Here is a 27,917-nt window from a genome sequence, read left to right as displayed (position 1 = left end):
TAGAAATCAAAATCATACATATTACCCGTGAACAAACATTTCAACAAAACACCAGCAACAACCTACACAACAAAACGATAAATATTTACGCGGCATTAAAATTAAACAATTTACAGAAAAAAAATGCAAATCACTACAAAATGACACATTGTATAAAACCAAACCCCTTTGTTTACCTTCTCAGAATTGAGTAACAAGTGTCCATTAGCTCTTACACTTCGAGGCCACCTGTGAAAAGATATGAAACATAAAAAATTAACATTTAGTACATTTAAAGCGCGTAGTTTAGAACTATTAACCAAATTGGTGTCGCATAATACCCTGGTGAACTCATTTTCCTTTCATATTTTATATCACGGGCCACTGTCTAATTGCCTCCATTTCAAAGGTTGTGCTGTACTTGTGTCCTGGTTGGAATCAGTTATAAAAAAAATTTCAAGAAAGTTCAAAGAAGCATGTAATCTCTACCCGATTGATTGATCAATTTTTCAGGTTTCTTTCCTGTAATGAACTTAATTGCACTGAAACTGTAAAGATAAATGATTAATTCTTGCCCAAGGCTTGCAACTCTTTTGGATTGTGGAAATACACCGAATGCAAATATGGCATCCAATTTGAATTTCCATTTTTTCTGGACTCACTAGCCTCTCACACATGTAATAATCCTTTTGCGTTTCCACGTGAAGACGAGGTTAGTCAGTCCAGAACAATGGCAATTCAAATTGGACGCCATATTTGCATTCGGTGTATAGATTTGCCAATCTTTCAGATGAACTGAAGGGTTTTTGTTTATTAACTTAAAGAGTTTAACACAGTAAATCCCATCATTCCGTTATGCTAACTTGTCTTTCTCGTTTGGCCACACAGCGCAGTGATTGTACAGGAAGTATGTCAAATGATTCGGGACCAGATCTTTTCCAGACACACGCAAGTCCACTGGGTACCAGTACTGGAACTCTTGACGAAGTTTGCTGAAGGAAAACAATATATAAAAGTGAATTGACTCTCGCTGGCTTCTGAAGCATACGATAAAAACTTCAAATGAGACAACTGCTTGTCAAATCTTCGTTTGGAAGACCGAAGATGAAGACTGTTGCATTAGGTACAAGTAGTCGACAGAGCCGGGCTAAGTTTTATCAGCCACCCCGGGTACTTACAGGCTTTGGAGGATTAACCCACCCTTCCCTCACAAAAAAGAAATGTATTACCAACAGAGTTTCTTTATCGTCCAGTAAACATTTCGATGACTCATTTGAAGAGCATATCGAGTCAGGGAGACTGGCATAAATAAAAAGGGGTCTTAATAAAGATAATAATAATAATGGTACAATAATAATAATAATAATGATGAGATCATATCTACAGTGGGTAACACTTAACAGTTGCAAACTAATAAACTCAACATAATTAATTCAAAAAATTAAATTAATACATTATAGAGAAAACTCTAAAATGTATCTATGCGACACTATCGACATTGCTAATCCCAACAGTTGCAGGACGCGTGTCATCTATGAAACTCTTAATGACCCGTGCTCACCATAAAGTCTTTGTAGCTCAGTAGCTCTGTGGCAGACCATCGGAGCGCGGAATCCGAAGATCTGTGGTTCGCTTCCTTATGGGAATTCATAATTTGTCCCACGCTCGTGACAAGACGAAAATTCCTTTCTCTATTTCTTCCCCGAGCTCAAAATTTACCATCTTTCTTAATCTATTATCTATAGGTGTATACGTGTATACGTGTATACTGCACAATAAACCAATAGTGGAAGCGAACTAAGAAGCTAAAACACCTCAAATTATCATATATCTATATAAATAAATTATTCAAAGCCTGATAACCCAAATCTCTTTACGTAACGGCGGATTAAAAAGACTGTAGTAAAGAGGACATTTTCTTGAGATTCACGGGTATTTAAACAGAGAGCCAGGTAGGACTGACAGCGGAGAAGAACACTTAATAGAATTTGAACAGAGTTCGTGAAATTGGTGTCCAAAAGCAAACATTTGTACAATGACATCATTTCTCACTTTACAACGACAATAACAGGGGGATGGTTTCGAAAGAAACTGTGATGCTGCGATCACAAGAGCGAATTCGTCTATTGGCTATGACGAAGGGTTATCGTTCGAAACGTCAGCTGTAGCTGTGAAGTCTACGAAAGCCAATTTAGATGATCATTTCAATTGTTAAAACCGAATTATCGTGTCTCTTGACTAGCCCGTTACTGGTTCAGCTTCGTTTGATTTGTTACCACTTTTTTATTCCATACGTCGATTTTATCTCCTTTTAGAGTGCACTGCATTCGCGCTAACTGACTTGTCAAACTTTCTTATTTTTAAACGGAGTAATTCCGCGGTAAAATGTTTGAGTGTTTGATACAAAATATTGAGAAACACTGGCCAAAATGAGTCCAACTGAAGTCTTGTTGTCTTTTTGCCATGTTCGCAGGTATAAACGAGACTAAGTAAATTTTAATTTTAATTATTATATGGCTGTGTCTCACAAGGACTGGGAACTACCGAATTCACGAATTTGATTGGCTGAAATCAATAATAAAAGCAGTCTAGATTTTCCCATCTAGACCGGCATCTAGACTGGTCTAGAAAAAGAAGGTACAAAGAATATAAAAAATTGGCATATAAGACACAGCCATATAATAAACATCTTATTAACCGAGTGGGAGGTCTGTATGGGAGAATCTTGACCTCGGTCGCCGGAACAGACTTCACTGCGTTCGGTCCGTACTGGCGACCTCGGTCAAGATTCTCCCATACAGACCTCCCACTCGGTTAATAAGAACTAATTATTGACTCGTACAGAAAAGATCGTAAAGATGTCTTACAGTGCTGAGCCATAGAATGCAATTAACAAAGTTGAAATTACCGACCGCCTCAACAAAGGCCGCCTTTTTTTATATATATTACCTAACATTATTGTGCTGGAGATGTTGGAATTTAGTTATGTCTTACGGTTTTAAATGGAAAGAGTTCAGTTAGTAGAGCACTGGACTGCATAATCAGAACTACCTGAGGTTCGCATACTCGAGCAAAGAGTACTCAGGACTTTTCTTGTCCCATTAAATTCCTTTTTATTCTGGCGGATTTATTTTAACAGGTGCCACGATTCAAATCATACTTCTTACAGCTACCACTAACAATGCATTTGTGTTAAGTGACCAACAAAAGAATGAGTTTGGACTTGACATGATATTTTGCCACAACACACTTTTAAATTTAAGACAAGAATACTACAAACAAATCTCAAAACAGAAGTATAGAACAAATCATGCCAAATGAAGTAAAAAAGGCGTGCTATGAAATTGAACTCAAATAGCAAGCCAAGCTTTCTTTTTTCACGTGCTTGAGATTTCCAAGCACTTAATAAGATATTCATGAGGTGTATCACCAGATGATTCGAGTGAATTAAAAGACAATAACCTTCTCGTAAAACAAACCGGAGATGTCTAAGTTTCTACCAAAGAACATTAGAAATTCAAATTTCATTCAAGAGAAAGGACGAATCACAGTTGTAAAACAAAAAACAAAGTCATTAAGGGACCTTTCTGACACATGAAAAACTTCAAATGCTGTTAATTGGAATAACAACCGCCGACAAAATTCTATGTTATACAGAAAGTTGGCAATGATGCATTAATCGAGAAAAAAAAAGCTGGAACCTTTGCTGACATCGAAATAGCAAACATCAAACGTAAACTTTCACGAGCAGAAATTCTATGGAAACTATAAACGTGGCAAAATTTTGTGTGTTTTTCTCCTAAAAAAAAAAGAACCATCAAATTCGATACAACCTCTCTTGGTTTTGACAAAAAGAATTACAGTTTTACCAAATATGTAGCTCAAATCGAGATTATTAATGCAAAATGTTCTTCCTTTACCAAGAATAAAGGGAAAAAGTTAATGTACTCTTCTTTAAATATCGTTCCTTCAAAAAAAAAAAAGAATAACCGATTCAGAGCTAACTTGAAAAGAAAGGAAGGAACAAGAACCCTTCACTAACAAGTTGACTCATGTCATTAAAATCCTATTCAACACGGAAAAAAAACCCAGCCATTTCGTTGATTTTCCATTCGCCTCAAAAGAAGCTTAATAACATGCACTTTGTGTGCTATCAAATTACTTTCGCAAACCTCAAATGTCTAGCGTGATAAGATCTTACAAAACGCTGCATGTTATGGAAAACTGAAGGGGCCTGATGAACACGAGTGACATGCTTCGTGTTTAATAAACGAGGAGCAAATAAATTCTTTTCAGAGTGTGACAATAGACTCTAGGGAAACTGAACATTTTTATCAATTTGGGCACAGCACCAAAGAGCAAAAGCAATAATTATCATCGCTATAAATGATTTCATAATTAAATTCAAAAGAAAAAACTAACACCCAGACACAAAACGATCCCATTGCATAGTAAACTTAAAAGACTTGCATAAATCAGTTGCAACAAAAAATTATGTTGGACTAGTGTGACTAGCTTAATCTAGCTCTTCTCAGAATAGCTTGCACTTTTCTTTTTAAGCCTGTAAATGTCGTGCATATTTCCCTACTTCTTCTCTGAGAGAGGTTCGTTACATGACATATTACAATAAATATTGCAGTTGTTTTTGTTTGCTGCATTGCCTCCGTTTTATCGCAATCTATTTTGTAATTAACACACGGTTGGAAGGTCCAACCTTTCATGACAATTCAAGGTCATTGCATGACGACAATTACAACGAAACAAAAGACTTTCGTGCAAACAAATTTGACGGGCAAACAAGAAGCCTTTTGTAAACTACACGAGACAGTTTCAAAATCAATTATGAATGAGGAAAAGCAACTAGGACGAATATTTAGGGCAACTATTTGAATATACCTCACGGGAGTAAAGGAAAGGAATTAAAACAACGGTCTGAAACGTAAAAAAAAAAAAAAATCGTGGAAATTAAACAAGAGTTCCTTCTCTACAAATAGAAAGCACTCGATGGAGTTAGAAGAAAGAGTTTCACCTGCGCTTATATAAGGTAAGTAAAATGAACAAAAGCTGGAAAAGAGTAAGCTAGTAGCCTTTTCATGGTTTTCTCATCACGAATAACAACGAAGTCACAGTAACATAGAGGATTCTAATGTTGGAACGAGGTAATGCAAGGTAACAAAAGTGAACAATCAATATGAGCAACAGTTGTCGAAGCGTTTGGAATTGTAGGCTTTTAGGGCTGACGTGGCACACTGCACACTGCGTATGAAAATTCAATCATCAAGGAAGGAAAACATGTTTTGGGCAAAAATAAGCCATACACTGTAGAAGAAATTTTAGTGGAATACGGCGGCAGACTATCAGGAAATTACCCTGTACTTAGCGGTTGCTAATATAATCACAAAATGTGCGTGTTGCACTTAAAAGAACCACACAAAAGCTTTTTTTTTAATGCACTCGCAGCCTTGTCTAGAAAACAAGAAGCCATTTTCAACTTATAACTACCGCCGAATGTTCAAGGGTACATCCTTTGTAAGGCTCTATACGTCCTTTAAGCCTCTAATTATCATTAGCACAACAATGAAAAGACCCTCTGGTTACATTTTGGGTTGTAAAGAGCCTCACAATTGGCTAAACCTGGCGTAATACCGCATTTCATGGTTCACTACATCCTTTCCTACATGCGAGTTTTTAAAAACAACGTGGCTCATAATATCTCTAACAAAACTCAGAATACAATTGACCATCTGTTAAAACAAATGCACCAGACCACAAATCCAGCTCCACAAAATACAACACTATAACGAACCACCCCATAAACACGCGATATCACAATGAATAAGTAACTTTAAACGAATCATAACGAATTCTCGGTCTGCCCAATCTAAAGAAACAAGGAAAATTGCGATAAAATTGACCTTCCAAATGGAGAGATCCCTAAATCTCACTAAAAAAGAAACACTAAAACGACAACAATAACGAACACTTTCGATATCGCGACTCTTACGATAAAACGAACGTTTCTATCAGCCAGCATCTCAAATATCGGAGAATTTTTATTACGTGATGTTAATCCGTGAAATAACGAATCCCTTGTTTTATTATATAAATGAATAAAGGCTGATAGTTTCGAAAGAAACTGTTTGGGGCTGCGTCGGTGAGAGTAACGAAATAATTTGGATATATCAACAAAGTTGAAATGGTAAATTAGCCACCGTAATTATATAAAGTTTGTTACTGTTGGGAGGTCTTTCCTGAAAACATTTTAAAACAGTTAATATTTCACTTGTTCTACTATCGTTAAACCTGAAGGAATGACGCTGACAAAACCTTCTTCATGAATAAACTGTATTCTACACTTAGCGAGTCAAACCTAAAGCAACTTCAGTCGGTTTAAACCACTTTCCTGTACACGTCTGAATTCAAGTTGACAAGAAGAGTTCATAGTTGCGTTTTGTACGATTATGTCTTCGTAATTTCAGGATACAATAATCGCACACGACAGCATGACGAAACTTCGGACTTATCACTTCCTAAGTTTAATATTATAACCATTAGTATGCCAAAGGAGGCCGGTAACAAAGCCAAATTACCATTCGTTCTAGACAAAATGGGTCGGTGTCTTTTTGCGTGAGGCGTTCACCCAAACAGAAGGGGGGGGACGGCTGGCCGAGGTTTTAACACTTACAGTCTGTGATAAAGATCACAATTATTATCTTAACAGGTACGCCTATAAAACTGCTAAATCAGACATTTTCGAAAAGCACCAAGCAGAACGATTTACTATCAAAAGTTCAGTTTAAAGAGATAACTTCTAATTCAGAGACGAAACATTTCTCTCACTTCAATTTCTCGCCTCTACCCTCCCCCTTCCTCTTGTCTCCCCCCTCCCTATCAAGAAAGCAGCTACACAGCTTTTTTTTTTAATGCAAACGGAGGGAAAAAAGCTTAGTATGTTTTCTTAAATTAAGTTATTTAGGTTTCTCTATTATACCATAAAGAACTTTTAGAACGAAAACGGGAGTTCTTTTTTTTAATGAGTATTTTGATTGATACGAAAAAAAGATCGGTTTGTTTCAAAAATTTCATTTTCAATGCCTTTTGCCATTTTAGTACTAATAGTGATGATTATTTTTTAGCTTGCCATTGTCGACTTCAAGCTCATTCACACCAAGTTAATGACACTCTTCTCTCCTTAAAACCTCAACAATCCCATCTTTTTTGTTAATGACAACTCCATTTCACAGTTATTTCCCAACCCCTTCAAAATATTGATGAATTTCATCCCTCTGGAGCCTTTAATTACCCTTTTGTTGAGGTGTTTCCGGAAAAGAAGCAAGTTTTGTGTATAAAGATGGATATGAACTTTACCCGAGAGAGCTTTTTAAATTGTCAAATTAAGATGCATCTTCCTCCCACGCGCTCTTGTCACAAATGCACAGCTCATTTCAATATTCTCTGCTGTTAGGCGAAGATAACAAACGGTTGCAGATGACTCAGCCAACACACCTTCATATGCTATGTTTACATTTTATGGCCGTTAACTTCAACCATTGCTAGTGGCGGTTATCCAGCTCGGTTAGCATTCATTTGATAATGTCTTCCTGTATTTAGGCGTAACGATTGAAACGATCAGGTGAGCGAATTTCTGCAGCTTTACTCACGTTGTTACTGATCTTTCCAGGCTCTGATCTATTTGCAGAGTATACCTAAGACCAAATTTAACAATCGAAGAGGTTTTGTGTTCGCCTAGATTATTGGCACAGTTGCTGCGCTCGTTTCCGAGGGAAGACCGGACAAAAAAAGCAGGTAGGAAAACACAACAAGCGAATACAGTTTTTTTTTTTTTTTTATGAATAATCATGGCGAAGAACGCATTCCTTTCGGACAAGCCTGAGGACATGTTTAAAAACGCTATCAAAGAATTCTTACAATATACTCAACAAGGAAATCGATATTGGACTGCATAACCGATGACGAAAGAATATTTTAGCCTCAAGGTCAAAAAAGAGGGCGACAAACGTAAGGAAATAAGTGAAAATGTAAAACTGATTGATTCGAGATCAGAGAACGACTGAATACGAAAAACTGATGTTAACCCAGATTACATGAAGACGCTTTTATCAAAAGTGAAAAAAAAAAGCACTGTGAATCCAGGATTTAAGTAGTTTGAAAGTATAGCTAAAATGCAAATAGGGACATTCGTAGTGTACTTTTATCACATTAAATGCTTCGGTCCAATTACGAGGCTAGAAAAAAATCTCAAACTACAGCATCCTTAGAACTATCAAAATGATTGAATTAATGAAGTTGAATTTCACCCGGGAAAACCACGCTCGATTTAATTTATTCGTGGCTCTGAATGGGTGATACAAAACAAAGATGATTGAAAATAAAATTTGCCATTTTAAAATCAAACTTTAAGCGAGAAAACATAGATTTTTTTCTCAATTTACCGAAATGTCGTCAATTGGTTATGATAACTGGTGCTGTCAAACCAAACTCGACTGGTGGGATTTGTTGAAAAGCCGAAGTGACTCTCAAGTTGAAGGTATCTATTACATACACTCATCATACCCAACGACAGGTAGCAATTCAAACCTTGTAACTCGGTATGAAGCCGTCAAACATGTCTAAGCAGGAGTTACTGCTCGCTTTCGATACGGAAATCAAACAAAAGAGGGGCGAAAATCTGTTGGGTCTCAAAATATACACGGCAATAACGCTAACGTTTCTTAAAATGTTTTAATTTTCCGGGACTCTAATCTAGCGGATGATACACAAAGCAAACGAAGCAAAGAGGAGCGAACGAAGCCGGGAGTAACATCACAACACGCAACTGGTTGAAATTTCAGAGCAATCACTTAGCTTAACGATATCACCAAAAGCTACTGCTCGCTGCGGACTGCCAAGCAACCACGTTTAGATTCGAGAACAACACTGGCAACACAATGAACGCAAATATGGCAGATGGACCCAGTTTGCACAATAACACTCCTAATGACTCCGAATCAGGTATTGGTGAAAATTCTGGAGACGGAGAAATGGAAGCCAGTTTCAGTGCGGAATTCGACACGTTTCCAATCGTTCTGGCTATTTTCATCATCGCCGTCAACTTAACCGTCATAATTTTATTCATTCGCCATCGCACACTCAGAACTGTCACTAACTCATTTCTTGTGAGCCTAGCTTCCAGTGACCTACTCGCAGGAATGTGTGGAATTCCTTTTTTACTTTATTGTTCAGCCACTCATAAATTCACGATCTGTGCTACTACAACTCTAATATGGCGATTCCTTTCTGTCTCTACCGTGCTGCATATTCTGCTGGTATCTGTGGATCGCTACATCGCCATAGTGCACGCCATGCACTATCATAACATTGTAACACGGCGCGCGTTCTTCGCGCTCACAACCCTGGCATGGACTATCGCCGCGTTCGTTTCTCTGATACAACTAACTTGGCAGATACATTTGAGCGAGGAAGCACAAAAAACCTCAGAAAAAACTCAGAAAACGTATGACCTCGCCACTTTTGTGCTATTTTTTATGATACCACTATTGGTGATGGCCTACATGTACATTCGCATTTTCAGTACGGTAAGGTACCACGAGAAACGGATATGGCGTTTTCACAGCCCTACTAATCCCCATTTTTCCGCCAAAAGAAAAGCAGAATCACACAGCAATGCACAGCGCAAAACTGCCACCATCTTCCTAGCGATGCTTGTTATATTTACCGCCTGTTGGCTGCCATATTTTATTTTGAGTTTTCAAGAGCTGAACGCGTTTGATCCACCTGAATGGGTGCTCTATGTCTTTTACTACTACACTCGATATTTCACTTCGTTTGCAAACCCCCTTCTGTACATTTTTGGAAAAAGAGACTTCAAAGAACTATTACCTTGTTCGGTTTGCAAGAATGACCGTGAAGAGAGATTCAAAAGCCGAGCGAGTACAACACTCACAACTTTCTACAGCAACGAACAGAGAACAGCTCATTGTTGAACTAAATGAGCCTGAGGGGAACACAAGCAATGACGCTTACTGTTAGTTACATAACGGTCAAGCTGTCGATAAAAACAGCTCAGCACGCCTAATACTTGTAACACAACATAGGAAAGGATTCAAAAGAAAGGGGCTAGTTGTAGTTATAACTGAGGATTACACTTTAAATTGAAAATTCCCTCTATAAAAGATCGGGTTATCTAAAGACAATAAGAAGCTAAGTATTAAAAAGTATTTGAGCAGGCGAAATTTGTCATGCAAATCAATCTTAACTCGAAGAGTTCGCTTGACACGTATCCATTTTTTTTTTTTTTTTTTTTTTTAAGTCTGTCTGTTTCAGCATGGCTCTGAATGATTTTCACGGGAAGCACTATTTATAAGAACACAGTTTACCGCTTGTTGAAGATGACATTTTCCTCGAACTTACTACGGAGTTAAATTAAGTCCCATTAGTGAGAAAAAGGAAAGTCAATAAGGGAATAATCCCATGTTTGCTGTAGAAATCACTTAGAATCAGCTGAACCTGATTTGCACCTCCGTAAAAATTGAGCAAATTCCTTTATCTAAATCATGCGCGCTTTCACTCCATTAACAAAGACACCCGAGAAATACTGCATATCATTGAAACAAATTTAAATTAGTACTTTAGAAAAGGTTGCTCCTGAAAGAAAATTAAATTTGGGAGAATACGAAGACTTTTAGCACATCATAAATAAAAAAAAAATTCAATCGCTCGCAAATTTTACTTAGGAAGTGCAAACGAGCATTTCTTGTCAGCAAAAAGATGTACAAGAATCGAAACATTAATTTTCATGGAGGGGCGAGTTTTAGACGTAAACACATCGACATGTACATGATAATATATTCTTTAAATTTGCTGAAAAGAATAACAAAGACAAGACATATTCTGAATCCGGGGTTGTCTGATAAGCAGGCTTTTTTTTTTCTCTCTCCCAATAAAGTCTTAAAAAGCAAGACAAATTTGTATTACAATTAGCGCTAAAATGAATTAGTATAGAACGAAGACAAAGGTCGCAATCGCACAAAGCGAGTAGTTTTCCGTTCACCCACAGCGAGCAGCGCAAGATAAAAACTTCTATTTATGCTATCATGAAGTTACAGCATTCAGTTACCACCTTGAAAAGCATAGTAATAAAAGCCTCGAGCAACTTTTCAAGATAACATGAGTGATTACACTTATAAAGCCATTTATATATCGAATTAAAATTCTAGACATGTCTCGCACGTAGCTAAATGCACGTAATTGCCGAAAAAGAGCTGCATCTGTTTTCCGTTTGGCGGCAATTGTTTTTACATCAGAACAAAGATGATTGCAATCGCCGAGAACGAAATAATGAGCCATACGCTCTCTTCGTGTGTTGAAAGGTTAAGATGATTGTCTATAATGATAACAATCTGCTGCTCTTTAATCTTTAGGTTTTAGCTTTAGAATAAAAACCTCGCGCTTGTCTCTTGCTCAAGAATCAAGGCATAATCTAGTCAATTAGGTGAAAACGTTTTCACATTTATTCTTAGTCTTTTGTGATATTTCCAGATGAACAAAACAAAAAAGCTAAAGAAAGAAGGATGTGACTAAAATAAAAATTCGAACACTGGAATTTACTCTCTCTCTCTCTCTCTCTCTCTCTCTCCGTCTCTATTATTTCAATAACCTATTTCATTTACCTTAAAGGTAAACTATCATTTTCACTCAGCAAAAAGGTCACTAAAACAATTCATGGCATGAAATAAGGTAAAAATAAGTATCATTACGTGCAAAGTGAGCTACACCAGGCTGTTTTTAAACTTACTTCAATTTATCCATTGATATGTCTGTTTTAGGAAAAGGTGCATCTTTAAAAAAGACATAATCCCACACCTCTCTGGTGATCTGTTCCGCCCTGAAAAGGCATAATACGGTTAGCACATGGAAAGAAAAAAATAATAAAAACTCGTAGCACTTAATCTAGGCGCATGCATGAAGCTGTAGTGACAAATTGCAGCGTTAATTCTCTTAATGTGACACGGAGAATTTTTGAGAAACCTTTTTCCCTGCGACACAATTTTGCCACCGCAACAAGTCGTACAAATTCAAACAAGTTGGTATTTGAACGATAATCGCAGCAATAAAATGTGGTGATTAGTAGCGACTTGTTTAGGAAGCGGTGGACGGGGAGCGGTTTGATTGTGGCAGACATGTCAGAGACAGAGTCGCCTTGCTTGTCCTGACGTTTAGAGAGGCAGAATGTTCCCTTAACTTAAGAGAAATTTAAAAAAAATTAAGTTCTTTTAAATGAACGAACCAAAATGGCAAGAATAAACCAAAAGTGAACAAAGATATTGAACGATAGAGAAGATTAACTCAGATTGCTAATGGAGGAAAGGGCAAATCTAGGATATAAACTATAAAATATTAAGCTCCTTCGGTAAATTCCTGTCTAAACCGAGAAAATTAAAACACAATCTTTTCAAGCTAAACACCTGACCCAGTTTTGAAGAATTCGCGTTTTCATTACTTTGTTTCAAAAGCTAAAAATGCTCGGAAGGAAACACAGCATGACTTCTATTCTAAAGAGAAAATGTAAATCAATGAAAATCCCGTTTTCAGTAATAGACAAAACAGCTGTATATTTTTTCTCATCGACACCGAACCCTTCTCTATCACCATAACGACTCAACTGAATCACGTTAATCTCCAAGATACACCTTCCATAAGAAAACTAGCATCTATCTAATTTATCTATGACTTTTCAAAAAAATAATCTAATTATAAGGTTGATCATTTTCCTTCTTCTTCCGCACCTGCACGTAACTTCTTTTATTTTTAAGGGAGAAACGCATATTAATCAAGGATGTGAATTATGTTGGAGATACAATTATCTGATTCATCTCTTTTTTGGTATCTGATGCGTTTATCGCCGTCATAAAATCGAATGTAACCAGATGTTTCGCGAAACTTCTTTTTCTTGTGAAGAACAAAGGTTTTGAAAATAACCTTTACAGAGACAAGGAGAAAATGAATGTGTCCAACGAGTGATACTCATAAAGCTATACTTTCCCTCAGCAAATCTTTAGATAGTTAGCTACAAGAAAGAAAATACTCGGTTTTCTCCTTCTACATCCATAACAAAAGGCTATAGTTTACTGTTGATCATGGTGATTTACTTTTAAAAATAATTGTGTCCGCTTACTGATCGCTCTCCGTTTCATAGGAAACATCTCAATAAGTTTATTTTGCACACAGAGCTTTCAACATTGTAGTATATGAAAACGTCACCGTAAAAAATTGGCTACTTTTAATTAAACATCGTTTGGAAGATAAACCTACTGTGGTTGCACCCAGACTCGGCACGTTCTGGGAAGCGACGAGCATACAAACATTGTCTTTCCGGCTGGTTTTATACTTTCAGCAAAAATCTTTTACAATTTTAAGTTACGCGATACTTAAGCAGTTCCACAGTGAAAATTCATAACAAAAAAAATACTGTGCAAAGTAAAGATGTTTCTTGAAACAACTTGTCACACAAAGCTAACATGACGGATGGATTGAAATGATAATTAGTGTTCATTTTGATTGGCCACAGACGGCGAGGGTTAGTGAAAAATAAAACCATAAAGAAAGTTCATTTATAAGATATATGTATAATTCATTTATAAGATATATCTATAATTCACTTATGAGATATATATATATAGCCTCCCGATTAGCTCAATTGGTTAGAGCGCCGGACTGTTGTGCGGGAGGTCAAGAGTTCGAGCCCCAGCCGGACAACACTCAGGGTCTTCTTTCTATAATATCATGGAATGGATAGACATTCTAGTCTTCTCGGATAAGGGCGAATAAACGGTAGGTCCCGTCTCCTGCATCTATTATCTATTGGTTGGTAATTAATTAGGTTAGGCAGGGGACGTTAAAGAACCCACTCAAGAGATTACTGTGATGTGGTCTGGCCTGTTTACTGGGAAATGGGGGGAGGGGGCATCTTCAACTTCCTTTGATTCGTTGTAAACTGCTTCAACCAGTCTGGTAAAGTCCCCCGCACAGTGTCGTAAGAATGGCCCTGAAAAGCCCCATGGGGAGTAGTCATCTAACCCATTCCTCCATCCATATACATTCGATTACTACACTAGTGACCGAGCAAACCATATGGCCCCATTCAGACGAAACATAAAAGCGATACAGGCCATTATAAGAATTCACTTATCAAATAACTAACACTTGAAGTTGTACCTTATTCCTAGGGGCCCGCCGGCAGAACCGTCAAAGGAGCCCTCTTGTAACAGATGCGCGACCGTGTAGTAAGCATTGTAAATGGTGGAATCAGACAGCGACTCAATCAGATACTGCTCGTCCCAAGGTAAACGAGTACCTATCAAGATAAAGTTGAAGTATAAAAAGCTTAAGATCCCCCTGTATTTGTAAAAACAGTGGAGCTGACAAAGCTCTTCTGGGGTTGTCAACGACTACGTGCGCGAGCTTTCCTCGCGAGACGTACGCGGATGACTATTAGCACACGAGCGTTGGGTGACAAATTCCTCCACAAACAAAAATAAAACGACATTTCCATGACAGAGGGTAAAAATTCCGCGACCGTTTATTTCCCAATCACGATACGTCTAACGCGTCTACAATATCCCAGCACATTTTTGAACAGTTTAATTTGCATGTTGAACTAATGATTCTTCCCGACAACACCTGAAATAATCAGATTTCGAACTTTAGATTGGGCTCTCGAATTAATGGTCAACCGACTACTCCCCGAGAGCAAACCAAGTATTCCTCTTTTAAAGTTACACTGTGTATGAAACAACGCACGTTCAATTGTAGACAATCGGATTAGTGATATCTGAAGAATTTGACCGGTACTTGACCTGGGAAATATCATCGACAGAAAGGAGAGGGACATCTTACAGCGTAGATATCGGCTGACTAAAGAGAAAGTGAGAGTGCGCTATATATGGTCATGTTTGACAACAGTTGCGGACATTTCAACCTAACCTGCATTGTTTGTAATTAAAGACAATGACAGATGGAGAAGACGCATTCAAATTTTCGTCGAGACTTCAAGGATCACTTAAAATTCCTTATCGAAGAGTGTAATAAAAATATCATCAAATTAATTTCCACCCCCTGCTGGCGTCAGTGGAGAAAGGAAAGCTAATGAGTAATCTAAATAATAATATGCGAATATGTTTTTTATCAGAAGCTTTTCTTCATTTGTGTTTTTTTGGTGCGAAATTTTAAGTGCTGACAAAAAACAAGCAAAGCTTCATACGCATCACCTATTAATGTTTTCGGCAACAACTCGGTGAAACTGGATGCGATCGAGGAAAATCACATAAGGTTAAATGACAACAATAAGAGAAACTTTTAATCTAACAGGTATAAGTGTTCAGCAAGGAAGCAGGTTGCAGCGCCTTCTATTCTAGCAATTCAACGAGGAAAGAGATGACCGTGATAAGGGCGCCAAGACATTAACATTACCTCGGAAGTGGGAGAATGTGCAATAAACGCGTGCGGCGCCGCCGGCAGGTGGATAGCCTCGGTACAATGTGCAGTAAGTGCGGAAACTAACGCTTACTAAAGCTAAGGTCACCTAGAACGCTTTCCTTAAAAGGTAAAGGATGGCTGAAGAAATTCCAACGAGGGTCACAAAAACGAAACTGAGAGCAATGTCAGCTCAGAAGGATCCATTGGCAAAATTCGTCACAAGACTAAGTCTTTCCAACAACAAAAAGCTTCATCACAGCTGACACAAGTTAACAACAGCTACTAACCACACTTTTATATACTCACCGAGACCATAAGACCTTGAACACGCATGTTCCTGAATCCAATCTAGGGTGGCTTCAAAGTTGCGCCTGGTTTCCTCAGCATATCTGAAAAAGCAAATTTGACGTGATTCAAACCGGTCACCAGCAAACGGCAAGCATCATCTGAAAGTAAGCCTACAAATGGTTACAACACAAAGCACTCTCCTTTGAATATTTTGGCGAAAAGAAACGTCAACAGTTTCAAACACAGTGTCCTGACGACAGACTGATTTCCAGCTCTCCCTAAAGCCTCTCAGGAGAGTCCAACAAGTTTCTCCAAAATGTCATCACACAGCTCAGAAGGATCCATTGGTGAAGCTTCTCATGAGACAGAGTTGTCCTCGACAAAACTTAAAAGTGTTCATCACTGCTGTGCATGTTTTTCCAACTACGGCCAAAAAGAGCCGAATAGAGCGCATGCGATACTTACGCGCAGGTAAGAGGTTTCTCATTGTCGATAAGGTGTGTCGTTTGAATTTCATCACTGCAGCTTCGATGAGTGTAAAGATAGCTGAACAACAAGGAAACACAACACAAAGACTTACGTGTTCAAAGTTTTCAGGGATTCCCTCGCAGTATTTTTCCAGGATTCATCGCCATAATCCAGGAACCTACCCAGAAAAAAAGGTTCAGAATGTCTCCTTTGGTTATTTTGGCAACATCAACTGGACATCATTCACAATATTGACCAAACCTTACCACTGGTCGCAAAGAGCAACAACGCACTCATCCGCTGACCGCGAAATGACCTTCCTCTCTGGCTCCATGTAGATCCGTGCTTCACCCTAAGAAATTCAAAATATTCACTGAGAGCAATCGCAACCGAAGTTTTCTTGGGGTTATGCTGTTATTAAGAACAGAACATATGTGAAAACAACTTGCCTTGAACGACAGCATTTTCTGCCCGGTTCGTTCCGTTTTTTTCCGCTTGCTCATTCATTACTCAGTTTTAATCTTTCAGTTGATTTTCAAATTCAAACATTGAAAATTCACCAAATGAAGTCATTGGTGATGCAAGACGTAAGGTAAAGTATGTTTACGAGCCTATTGGCCCATTAGGCCCGTGCTTAACTCCGGTTTCTGTAGCATGAAGCGACTAGGAGTATTTCTACTCCCCCCTGGATGGGATGCCAGTCCATCGCAGGGTTACCCACAGCATTAAATTGTCGGTACCCATTTATACACCTGGTGGAGAGAGGCACTGTGAGAGTAAATTGTCTTGCCTAAGAACACAACACAATGTCCCGGCCGGGGCTCGAACCCGGACCACTCGATCCGCAGTCGAGCGCACCAACCATGAGGCCACCGCGCCTCCAATGCAAGACGTAAGGATGGCGTAAATTCATCATGGCCTTGTGTCCAACAGATCCACAAAGGCACAGTTTTTGAAAGAGTTATTACTCAATCAAAGGAACCTTTCAATTGTAAAGATTGTTGATGCAATATGTCAAAAACTGATTAGGGTAAGTCAACTTACGCTGTCTAACATTTTCTTCTGCACAAGTTTCTTCACGTCTTGAACCTTCTGGCCGGCATATTCCCCAACAATGATTGTTCCCTCATAAAAGGCCTTCTTGTAAGTGAGTTCTTTGGCTTCCACCAGGAGATCCTTATCATTCTGGCTCTTTATCTTGAGGTCGTCACAGGCCTTAACCGCACAGAGGTCCCCATAGCCAGGAACCCGGATGATGGGAATAGGTTCATATGGTAGAACCATCTCATCCGTAATACCATATTTCTGTCTGAATGCCTTCAGGTTCAATAAAACAGTAGAATCTTAGTTCCTGCAACAGAACTTTGTCCCTTAAAAAAATAGATAAATAAAAATCGCCTTGAAAAAGAAAGACCAATGACTTGTTTTGAAAGTAGTAACATGATGCAGTTTGTCGCCGAGAACTCTCATAATTCATACTTTGAGGCCTTTGTGTGTCCTGGGCATGAGTCAAAACCCATGAGTATTAGAATAACAGCAGTTACTTTGTACCCACTCGAAACTAACACTAACATGCGCATGTAAAATCATCAGAAGCTTACTGACCTGCTTGTTCTTAACATCTCTCAAGGCAGCGTAATCATCTGGAGCATCTGAGGGAACTGACGTCACAATACCGGTACCTAGATATGGAAAGTCATCAGAGTGGAGAAAACTTGTCAATAACACCTAGCAAAAAAACTTGCTGAGGTAGAATTATCTCTAAAACCTTAGCAAGTACTTTGCTGGTGTTAGTGCCGCTTCAAGCTATGTCGCTTGAAGAATGATACTAACTTGAAACTGTACACGTGTTTCAGAGGTAAAACAGTCCTAGGATAGGGTCTGAAAACCAGTCTCACCTTTGTCTTCTTTGATAGTCAACATGGGTAGAGTGTAAACCACTTTGTGATGTGTCAGCGGAGCATCCAGAGGAATTCCCATTATGTCCTTCATATAAAATTATTAAATAATTAATACAATTAAAGATTCCGAAATCAGACATCTTTAAGCAGTAAAACGGCATCTAAAACAGGAAGTAGGTGATGAGAACTTATTTCAATTGCTGAAACCAAGATCCGAGTGACCACAGTGGTCAATCAAAGAGGATAATACAGAGGAACCAATGAAAACTGCCAGGAAAGCCAGAAAACAGAGCCACCAACGAGTTCCAATGGGATTTAGCTTTGTATCTGATTGGTTGAGAGAGGAGATCAAAGTAAATATCAAATCAGTTCTGGTTTCTTTCAACACTCAGATTGAAACTGCTTAATATCGTGGTGCTGCGTTTGCAGGGGAGTATCACAGGGTAATAAGTGAGTTGAATGTAAATGGTCAGCTTTGAAACTATTTATTGTGGCCTAGTTACATTATCGACTCAGTTCACGAAACCAATTAACCAATTTAATTACCTTAATATAAAACAGAGTTTGTTTTGCAATACAGAAATCAAGAATTTATCAAAATCTCTGAGAGAGTGTCTGTTTTGCATGCAAGTTGCTACTTAAAACGTACTGGTAAACTAAAAATTTGAAAGATAAAGAAATGACAACATTTCAATGTGTACACACCTGTCCAGTCAGTTCTAGCAGAATATTAACAACTCCCTCCTTTGGGGTGAAACCTTGATAGGACATGTTCCTTGCTCCTCGTCGAGTGCTGATATAGATCTCATTTTCGATGTTTGTCTCAAAGGCAATGTACTATGAAAAAGGTTCAACAATGGTTCCCCAAAAATACAAAACACTAATAATAGTTGAAAAAGTCACCTGCTATCATGGATTGAACTGCAATTTAGTGGTGAAGAACTTAACACTTGTTACAGTTATAGCTAATGCTAGTTTTCCTCCAGTAAAATCTACATGTACCTCCTCTACAACTGGAATTGGTCTTGCCAGTGGCATAAACCTAACACTTGCAATTACCATGGTTGGTGCATGGATTTAATCCAGTAGTAACGACTTTGAATGCTAAATTTTTTCTAAATCTGGAATAGTACCAAAAACAAGTACATTCCGCCCTACCTTCTAACCTGACTTTTATTGGTTTTTAAATATTGTTTATGAATATTGCGATTTTATTGTTGTAATTTGTTAGGGGAACAAATGTCAATTGGGGTGTGCCCTGTTTTTTTTTCTCCTTTGTGGTACCTTTTTATACATATTTTTGTATGGTATGTTGGCAAACCTCAATAAACTACACTAAACCTTGACAAAAGCACCAAGAAAGAAGTTTGCAGTTTTAGACAACAACTGTTGTGTTTCACCTTGATGTCTGGCTGAACCCAACAGTTTGTTTGTCCATACATGGTTTCTGGTCTCAGTGTAGCAGCCAATAGAAATACATTCTTTCCAGACAATGCACTGCATGGGATTGTAAAGAAAACAAAAAAGTCCAATGAGGAAACGAAGTACTTTTCAGGGCAAGTGGAAATGCATAAAGCTGTAAATATAAATATTTAGCTATCTCTAACAAAATTTTGAGAGTGTTTACTTTGTCATATTGTAGATTTGAGAAAAAAAAATTGAAAACAAAAAAAAAGAATAACTTCTCCAATTTGTAATTAGCATGGTGTGCCTGAATAAAATACAGTATAATTATCTGCTTGAAAGAAGTATCCAGGGGTAATTCCTCTCCATGAATACCTCAGTTTCCCTTTGAATGGTTCACAAATCTTCATTTTGATTCCAGTGTATTCCTGAGGTGCTACTCCCTAATAACCAAATAATAACATTAAACGTATATGAGAACGATCCTTCGCAGTAAAGCACTATTTGAGCAATAGTGAAAATCAGACCTGAAAAAAATTTCAGGCCTGTACGGGATTCGAACCACTGACCTCTGCGATACTAGTGCAGCACTCTACCAATTGAGCTAACAAGCCAACTGGGAGCAGGCCATCAAATTAATTCGATATAAACCCGTAGATGATAAATCAAACAACAACAAACATATGAAACATATGTGTGAACTGCGGTTATGAGACGTATATGAGAACAATCCTTCGCAGTAAAGCACTATTTGAGCAATAGTGAAAATTTGATGGCCTGCTCCCAGTTGGCTTGTTAGCTCAATTGGTAGAGCGCTGCACTAGTATCGCAGAGGTCAGTGGTTCGAATCCCGTACAGGCCTGAAATTTTTTTCAGGTCTGATTTTCACTATTGCTCAAATAGTGCTTTACTTTCGCAGTAAAGCACTATTTGAGCACTATTTGGATCGTTCTCATATACGTCTCATAACCGCAGTTCACACATATGTTTCATATGTTTGTTGTTGTTTAATAACATTAAAGTAATAAACAGAATGGAGATCAATGAAGAAATCTTTCCAATGCTGAGAATTAATTTGAGTTGTACAGCTAACCTCTCCTGTCTGCCGGTCATGATCCATACAGGGCTGGCCATCCTTAGGGGAAAATATTGTGTATCTGATTGGAAACAAAAATCAGTTATATGGCAGCTGCTGTTTCTAATTATAGAATTTAGTATTAGATAAAAAGTGTAAATTGACACTTTACCTTCTTCCTGGAAGAAAATAAATTAAGAAAAGAAGCTTACAGAGGGCCACTGACCATTACAACCTGACTCACCCAAAAACCTACTTACTGATTTTATAGGAGAAGACGAACAAATGAGCAAAGGAAAGCTAAGGGATATCAAATATTGTCTCCTCAGTCTCTTGATAACCTGTAGGTACTCTACTGAGGGAGAGGGAAGAGTGAAGAATACATCTACATGTCAGACTGCAGCCCCATGGGCCCAAATCAAATTACAGGTGGTATGAGTACGAACAAGAGGCAACGAAAAAAAAACAAAAAAGAAAGTCTTTTTAAAGGATTACACAATTACTGGTCAGGTGGACCAGTAGTTTCCATCGTGGTCCTTGCAAACAAATGAAACAAATGGTCTAAATTGAACATAACATCATTAAGAACATCATTAAGAACCCCAACCGGCCGTAGGCAAACCAGTTGGCTATTTACAAGCGTGGCCAAGGATCTGAACACGGGCTACCATGAAACAAATCTAGTGGTCAGGGTGGGACTTGAACCCGGGAGCGGCGGATTACGAGTCCGACACTCTAACCACTCAGCCACACTGCCTCAAAAGACCTTAATAGAGACTACTTTTGCAACAAAAACAAAAGGGAAAACTAAAGAAATGAAGATGACTATCATGTACTCTCTAATTACCAGCCTTATGCAAACTGAATGTAACATTCACAGTAGAAGAAACAGAACAATGTACACCTTTTGCCAAACTTGATATTTCCACCATCTTTAAGAGTCCAGAAGTGCCACCTTACAAAGGAGTCATAGTATGGATTGACATGTGTGGTGATAAATGACCGTCTCCAGTCTACCTGGTGAGTTAAATACAATCATGATGAACAAAAAGGTTTAAAAGTGGTAAATATTAATGGTACATGAAAATTCTGATGTAGGGAGAAAGATTGACTGAAATGGAAGGACAAATGTAAGTAAGAAAGGACGAGTAACCCTGCAGTGGCCAGCATAAAGACTGAAGCTTAAATTACCAGGAAATAATGGGAGTAGGGGTACACTATTTCTGCAATGAAATTCACTTGTCTCAGAAAACCACCCCTCTAGCAAGCATTTTTCTTCCTGATTTCAACAAGTTGACAAAATCACATACCTTCAGTCCCATACTTTGTAGATCAGATTTTGCCAATGGTGGAAAATAATGTAACCAGTAATCAGCCTCAGCAAACCTAAAGTGATAAGTCATTAACTGGTAAGAATAGCAGTTTGAAATCATCATTAACAACTGACAGCTTGACCCTGCCACAAGACAAATTATCAAGCACTCATTTATATATATATATCAAATGATAAAAAGTTCAACAATGTTTCGACAAATATTTAAACAAAATTTGCCAAAAGCTTTGAAAAAGACAACTATGGTTGGGACAAAAGTTTATAAAAAAAAAAAAACTTACTGAAAAAGAACCAGGAGTACTGATAAACAATTATTCACCAAGCATGATCAGTACAACAGTCAAATCAGTCAAGTCCTTCTCAGGACTACACTCACCCGGACGATCAGACTACACCTTCACAATTATTCACTAAACATGATCAGTACATCCCTTACTTTCTTATTTCCTCATCACTTAATCCAATTGACTGCATAATTTGCCACTGATACTCCAAACCACCTGTCTTGGCTGCAATTTTGCTTTTCATCTGAACAGATAAAATCAGAATACTCACAAAAATAAAAGCAATCTATAAACAGTTATAGCATAATAATTGACTTTTGAGGCTGCATGAGCCATCCTCTATTTAACCACTGCTAATCTCAAAGACTTAAAAAAAGTGATATAGAGGAAGTTTTGTAAGATACACTTATGCCAAGGAGAGGGCTAATGAATTACCTACATGTATTATGCAAAAAAAAAAACCGAATGACTTCATCTAAAGTTGTCAAAACATCAGCCACTAGGAACATTTTGTTTCAATTAAACTGCATGAACATCCAAAACATGACTAACATTATTTAAAATTTGCATTTTTTTCACAACTTTATGTAACATTTATCATTTCCTGCACCTGTTTTGATTCCTCTTTTTCAACTTTCTCAGGAAACTTTGGAGGAAATCCAAAATCAGCCATTTCCCGCTTCAGTTTGTCTGCACAGGCCTATGAAAAGGATTTATAACTGTACTTCAGAGAACAACTAGTTATTTAACTGTCAGTACTTGCCATAACATTAAAACACATGAAGATAATCAAAAAAATATTGATTAAAAAAAAACTGAGCTTGACTCTTTGAACATTTTCCACTTTTCTCTGAATGGATAAAACAAAAAATATTATCTGATAGCATTAGAAATTATGTAGAGAGGAAGAATCCTACAAGAAAGGGATGAGAACACTTATCAGGTCTTGATGAGGAGTGCTTAACACCCTTTTTTTCCCAGGCAGTCAAAAACTTTGACAATTTAAAACAAAGAAATACAATAAAAAAGCATTGCATTACTTTAGCCATCTTAATGGATAGGAAATACCTTTTGAATTAAATTCTTAGAGCTTTTACAGACTGTCTGTCCTTCAGAGAAAATAACAGTTAGTATCTACTCAGAAAATAACTTTTATAATCTACCTTGATTGGCATGCCTGTACAGTGCAGTCCAAATGGAAAAAGACATCTCTTGCCTTTCAGTCGTTCATAACCAGTAGCAAACTGTTCCCAAAATAAAGTTTTGACTTAGAATAAAAATAATCACCGAGTAATTTTTAATACAGAAAAGTTTTCAGACATAAATTTTGAAAAAAATTAAAAAGCAAATACAGTTATTAAATGAGAAAAAGTTGTGACTTAAAAAATATCACTGAAAAAAAAGTTAAAAATCCCTTACCTCAGCCTGTTCCAAGGATCCAAGATTATTTTCAGAACAGAAATAGAAAGAAACAAACAGAACATAAGACTAATATTATATCAACTGGCATAACAGAGATCATCAATAATGTTAAAAAGATATTGCTCTAGTTCATTTCAGTTTGTATTATTCAATGCAGCACACCTTTGAAATAGTAAATGTGTGTCCAAGATGAAGTCTTCCATTCATATAAGGATATGGAAATGTGCAAAAGAACTTTTCCTTCCTGCATAAATAATATTGAAAGTAATCAAAATAATCTGTTTTCTGGCCAGCTACATGTACATGTATGTAAAAGCAGTCAGTTAATGCTTAGTATTGAAACTTTCTTCTCTTTCTTAATAAGAGTCAATATTGGAAATATTGTGAAATATGAAACAATTTTCAAGCTTGTTCTTTCTACCTTTTCCAACTTTCACTTCATGGTAACAAGCTTATATTGATTTTTCAAAATATTCATGGAAAAGCCAATTGGTTATTTACCTAATAAGAAATCATAGCCACGACTGATAAAAAAAGAGAGAGAGAGAACAAGTATTTCATACTGTAAACTTACTTTGCATCCGGTGATCCGGGCTATTGATAGAAAAATATCAAAATTACTTGAAACTGAATATGAGTGATAATTAAGACCAAAAATTAGAGGAATCTGGCAGAGGCCCCATAGTGTTAACGATTCTTACAGGAAGAGAGTCCACTTCAAAGGTTTTATTCTCAGCCCATCTTTTTTGGATCTGCTTCTCTATCTCCTTCAAGTAATCAACCTTGGCTGTACTCTTCCTGTCAATCTACGAGACAAATACCTTGAACTTACAAACTAAATGTAATAAACAAAGAGAATCAAATTAACCAAGTAGTGGACAAGTTGTAATACAGTTTATTTCAATTTTTTCACATTTATTTGGAAAAGCAAATGAACCAAACTTAAGTAGGTTTTCTGTACAAAATGTGACTTATTTCATATTTTACATAACCATTACATGTACACATGATGATGCAACCCTTTCAGAGAGTGGTCTCATATATAAATCATAAAAATCAGTTTTTGCAACAAACATAAAAAAGCCATATAATTTCCAAGGCTATTCACGTAACATGTTTTGTGCATTCCCATGCCCTAAATTATAAGGTAAAATCGCATGATTGTGGAATAATACACATGATTATCTCGTGGAGACCATTTAAAGGTAACTTAGTCTCTATAATTTCCTACTGGGGTCAGTAGGTGCTCCCAACCCTTTCTGTGGCTGTATCATTTAAGGCGGAAGTGACCAATATTACTTCTAAATATTAGTGCCGCTTCATTTTTGTTTACAGCAAGTTTAGAACCATTAACATAATTTGGGTATAAGGAAGCAGATTTTTTAACAGAATAAATACTGACTGCAACTACTTTCAACTAGTATCCTCAAGATTGCATCAGCTTTTTAGGATGTAAAGAGTTAACTTTTGAAACACCGTTCACATTACACGGCATAGATCTGCAAAATGTAAAAGGCCTAGCTCTCCGAAATCGCTTTTCCTCCTGTAACACAGTGTTTATTGCAAGATAATAGCTGCCTTAATATATGTATCATGTGTGCACGCAATTAGTTCCATTTGAAAAGTGATAATGAAAGTGAAAACTGCGTGAGGCGGAAAGAACGAGTGATACAACTAACACTTTGCCAGACGACGCAGAATATACACAATACTGGTACTTACCGACATCTCTGCAACAGAACTGCAGTATCGGCGAGTCACAATTCTCACAAAACTTATCGGAAATTTGAAAATACCGGGAGAGTAATGTATCGCACATGCAGCTAAGTGCATCACAATCCACCGCAATGCCAACAGCATTGACAGCGGCAATACGCTTGAGCAAGATATTGTTATGTAAGACACTTTAAAAGATCAGTTAACAAGATGGCGGACCACTTCGACGAGAAGAGTGGAACTGTCCCGTCAAAAACTCCATGGGGAAACTGGGCACAGACGATTGATGAAGTTTTCATCGAGATCACTGTACCAAAAGGAACCAGAGGAAGAGAAATCGTGTGTGATATCAGTCCAAAAAACATAAAATTTAGCTTAAAAGGACAGGACATTTTCAAGGTGATAAATTTATGCGTCAGATCCAAGATCCAGATCGTGATGACTTCGTTGTTTTTAGTGAAAATTTTAATTTTCTATTTGTAGAGGAAAGCAAGTTGTGCATCGTGTTCTCTTAAGCCGGGCATTGTCGTCAACTTTTTAACCTGGTTATGATACTTTTCATGGTAGGGAGAACTCTATGGGACAGTTTTAGCCGATGAAAGCACTTGGACATTAGGTAAATAAGCTCGACGAATGTTTCGTATATGTGAATTCATCAAAAAAATCGTGGGTTATGGCAATAGCAAACTATTTCCCATCGATCAAGTACAAGTTCGAAATAATAAGACAAGTTACAGTGGTAGAGAAAACAAATCCGTGCATCCCTTTGGGGTAGGCCACTTTCCTGTGTACGCTAGAAACGACCTAGGCCTTGGCGGCTGGCAATTAGTTTTTCAACATTTCTACACTTAAATTTGTGCTTAGACTCAAATGCATGACTAGGAACTCAGAGAGGGTTACTTGCACAGAAGCCTAAACCTAGGTGAATCAGCTACCTATCTCTGTGAGCTTTTAAAGTCAAATGAATCAGTCGAGGGGGTATAGCCCTGTTCAGAGAAAGTAACCAAGGTTGCCCTTAACGAAGGGCTACTGTTCAAAACATCAGCTTTAGAATCTCTTTAGTGTCCAATTCATATTTTTCAGTTAGCCAACAAAATCAAATTGTATTTTTTCAATATCAGTTGTCTTTTATATCTTTTAGAAGACAATGAGCTTGTAAGAATAATTTTGATGAAATCCAGCAGAGATGCAGCTAGTGGCTGGAAATCATTGTTAGTTAATGAATATTCTGCTGACCCATGGACTTTCAATGAAATGGAAAAGAAGTTAACTTTGGAAAGATTCCAAAAAGAGGTAACCCCTGTCTTCCTTGGTTTTAATCAAAGTTAAGATTGAGAGACCCATTCACATAAAGAACCAACTGACTTATTTTGTTGTTGTTGTTCAACAGAACCCTGGATTTGACTTTAGCAAAGCTGATATAACAGGAAACTATTCTGGTGGGGGTCCAAAGTTCCCAAGCTGAGAGAACATTCAACTATATTGAAACATACAATAAGAGCCAACAAGAAAAGAAACTCAATAAAGGAAGCATTAGGTCTTAATTGGAAATAGTTACAGGAGCAATATCTTCACTTATAGTGCCTGCATCCTTTTATGAAAATGGGTGTCCATTAGGCATTACCAACTAAACACTGTAGCAATGTTTTACTCATGCTGAAAAAATATTGGTGACCATATTTCCTTACATGTAAGATTACTGGTTACTAACGGGGCCATCCCTTCACAATCAAAAGGAAGTGTGTAGTAGAATCTAGCAAATAAACCACAAGACAAACAAAGGATTGAAATTATGGCTTCCATCATCAACTATGTATGTCAAACAACTTTATTTTGAGTCCAAACTTGTAACTGTAGAGATATTTGTGAAGACAAACTGAAAGTGAATGACACTATTAAAAATAAACTTTTTATTTTTCAACTTTGACATAAAGTTATTATCATATGACCAGTTCAGGCCCACTCATGCATGTGCAGGGCCGGACGGGTTGACATGAGCCAGTCCAGAAAAAGCCATCTGGTCCTACTGCCTTGATGTCACTTTGCTGTCAAAACTTAAAGGAAACAAGAAATGAGAGAAAAGTCATATGTTTGAAGGAACTGGGAGTTTCTTGTTCTGACTTTAGAAAATAAAGGAAAGTTTCAATTGCAGAATATTTTTGTGCTCTTGTGGTTCCGAGTACCCATCTATCGCATCCTATTTAGGTTAAAATTTTCGACACTCAGAAGTCGTGATAACTGCTTCTTGACTGAGTTTGGTTGGGCTGAATGGGAAAATATTTGACTCTCAGTCGTGAGGCACGAACTTTGCTGCACTCAGTCCATGTGTTATGACCTCAAGCCAAATATTCTCTCTTCTGGCCCTCCCGCTCAGTCAATAGGTACATATTTTTGGACCTGACTTCCCTACTTATTTTCTTTTTTGGCCCATTCCTATTTTTCCATTTCTCTCTATCTCACCTTTCCTTCCTTTCCTCATACTTTCCTTTTCCTTTCCTTCTTACTTTTTAATATTCCAATGATCAGTGTGACAATTGAATGCAAATACTGTC

General features: G+C 37.5%; 3 protein-coding genes across 6 annotated transcripts in view; 2 read left to right on the top strand and 1 right to left on the bottom strand.

The window, feature by feature from the left end:
- The window catches only part of LOC111332846 (leucine--tRNA ligase, cytoplasmic-like), a 42,897-nt gene extending 17,372 nt beyond the window's left edge, over positions 1–25,525 (bottom strand). The window contains exons 1-24 of the mRNA XM_088733880.1: positions 25,372–25,525; positions 24,351–24,455; positions 24,224–24,243; positions 23,812–23,893; positions 23,647–23,652; positions 23,391–23,471; positions 22,838–22,927; positions 22,380–22,471; positions 21,921–21,996; positions 21,515–21,627; positions 20,629–20,692; positions 19,911–19,978; positions 19,532–19,628; positions 18,837–18,968; positions 18,129–18,216; positions 17,836–17,912; positions 17,275–17,547; positions 16,497–16,582; positions 16,343–16,408; positions 15,781–15,863; positions 14,215–14,353; positions 11,795–11,884; positions 843–971; positions 177–228 (exon numbers count right to left, since the gene is read on the bottom strand). Of these exons, the coding sequence (XP_088590006.1) occupies positions 177–228; positions 843–971; positions 11,795–11,884; positions 14,215–14,353; positions 15,781–15,863; positions 16,343–16,408; positions 16,497–16,582; positions 17,275–17,547; positions 17,836–17,912; positions 18,129–18,216; positions 18,837–18,968; positions 19,532–19,628; positions 19,911–19,978; positions 20,629–20,692; positions 21,515–21,627; positions 21,921–21,996; positions 22,380–22,471; positions 22,838–22,927; positions 23,391–23,471; positions 23,647–23,652; positions 23,812–23,893; positions 24,224–24,243; positions 24,351–24,455; positions 25,372–25,509 (2,247 nt within the window). The 5' untranslated portion in view covers positions 25,510–25,525. The remainder of the gene's footprint in view (positions 1–176; positions 229–842; positions 972–11,794; positions 11,885–14,214; positions 14,354–15,780; positions 15,864–16,342; positions 16,409–16,496; positions 16,583–17,274; positions 17,548–17,835; positions 17,913–18,128; positions 18,217–18,836; positions 18,969–19,531; positions 19,629–19,910; positions 19,979–20,628; positions 20,693–21,514; positions 21,628–21,920; positions 21,997–22,379; positions 22,472–22,837; positions 22,928–23,390; positions 23,472–23,646; positions 23,653–23,811; positions 23,894–24,223; positions 24,244–24,350; positions 24,456–25,371) is intronic.
- LOC111332814 (octopamine receptor beta-2R-like) lies at positions 4,849–11,165 on the top strand. Of its 4 annotated transcripts, none has more exons than XM_088733876.1 (3): positions 4,849–5,023; positions 7,661–7,785; positions 8,747–11,165. In XM_088733876.1, exon 3 carries the CDS (start codon positions 8,928–8,930, stop codon positions 9,981–9,983), a length of 1,056 nt encoding a protein of 351 aa, XP_088590002.1. In that variant the 5' UTR covers positions 4,849–5,023; positions 7,661–7,785; positions 8,747–8,927; the 3' UTR covers positions 9,984–11,165. The 4 variants fall into 4 exon arrangements, with proteins under 4 accessions (XP_088590002.1, XP_088590003.1, XP_088590000.1 ...); XM_088733877.1 differs by lacking the exon at positions 4,849–5,023 and adding an exon at positions 6,656–7,554; XM_088733874.1 differs by lacking the exon at positions 4,849–5,023 and having other exon boundaries at positions 6,656–7,785.
- A 50-nt stretch (positions 25,526–25,575) lies between the features above and the next one.
- LOC111332845 (nudC domain-containing protein 2) lies at positions 25,576–27,286 on the top strand. Its single transcript, XM_022938304.2, has 4 exons — positions 25,576–25,764; positions 25,933–25,981; positions 26,507–26,658; positions 26,756–27,286. Exons 1-4 carry the CDS (start codon positions 25,576–25,578, stop codon positions 26,828–26,830), a joined length of 465 nt encoding a protein of 154 aa, XP_022794039.2. The 3' UTR covers positions 26,831–27,286.
- Positions 27,287–27,917: the final 631 nt, after the last annotated feature.

Source organism: Stylophora pistillata, chromosome 9, assembly GCF_964205215.1.
Source record: "Stylophora pistillata chromosome 9, jaStyPist1.2, whole genome shotgun sequence".
Taxonomy (NCBI): Eukaryota; Metazoa; Cnidaria; class Anthozoa; order Scleractinia; family Pocilloporidae; genus Stylophora; species Stylophora pistillata.
Note: the sequence above shows the minus strand (reverse complement) of the source record. Positions and strands in the feature narration are given on the sequence as shown.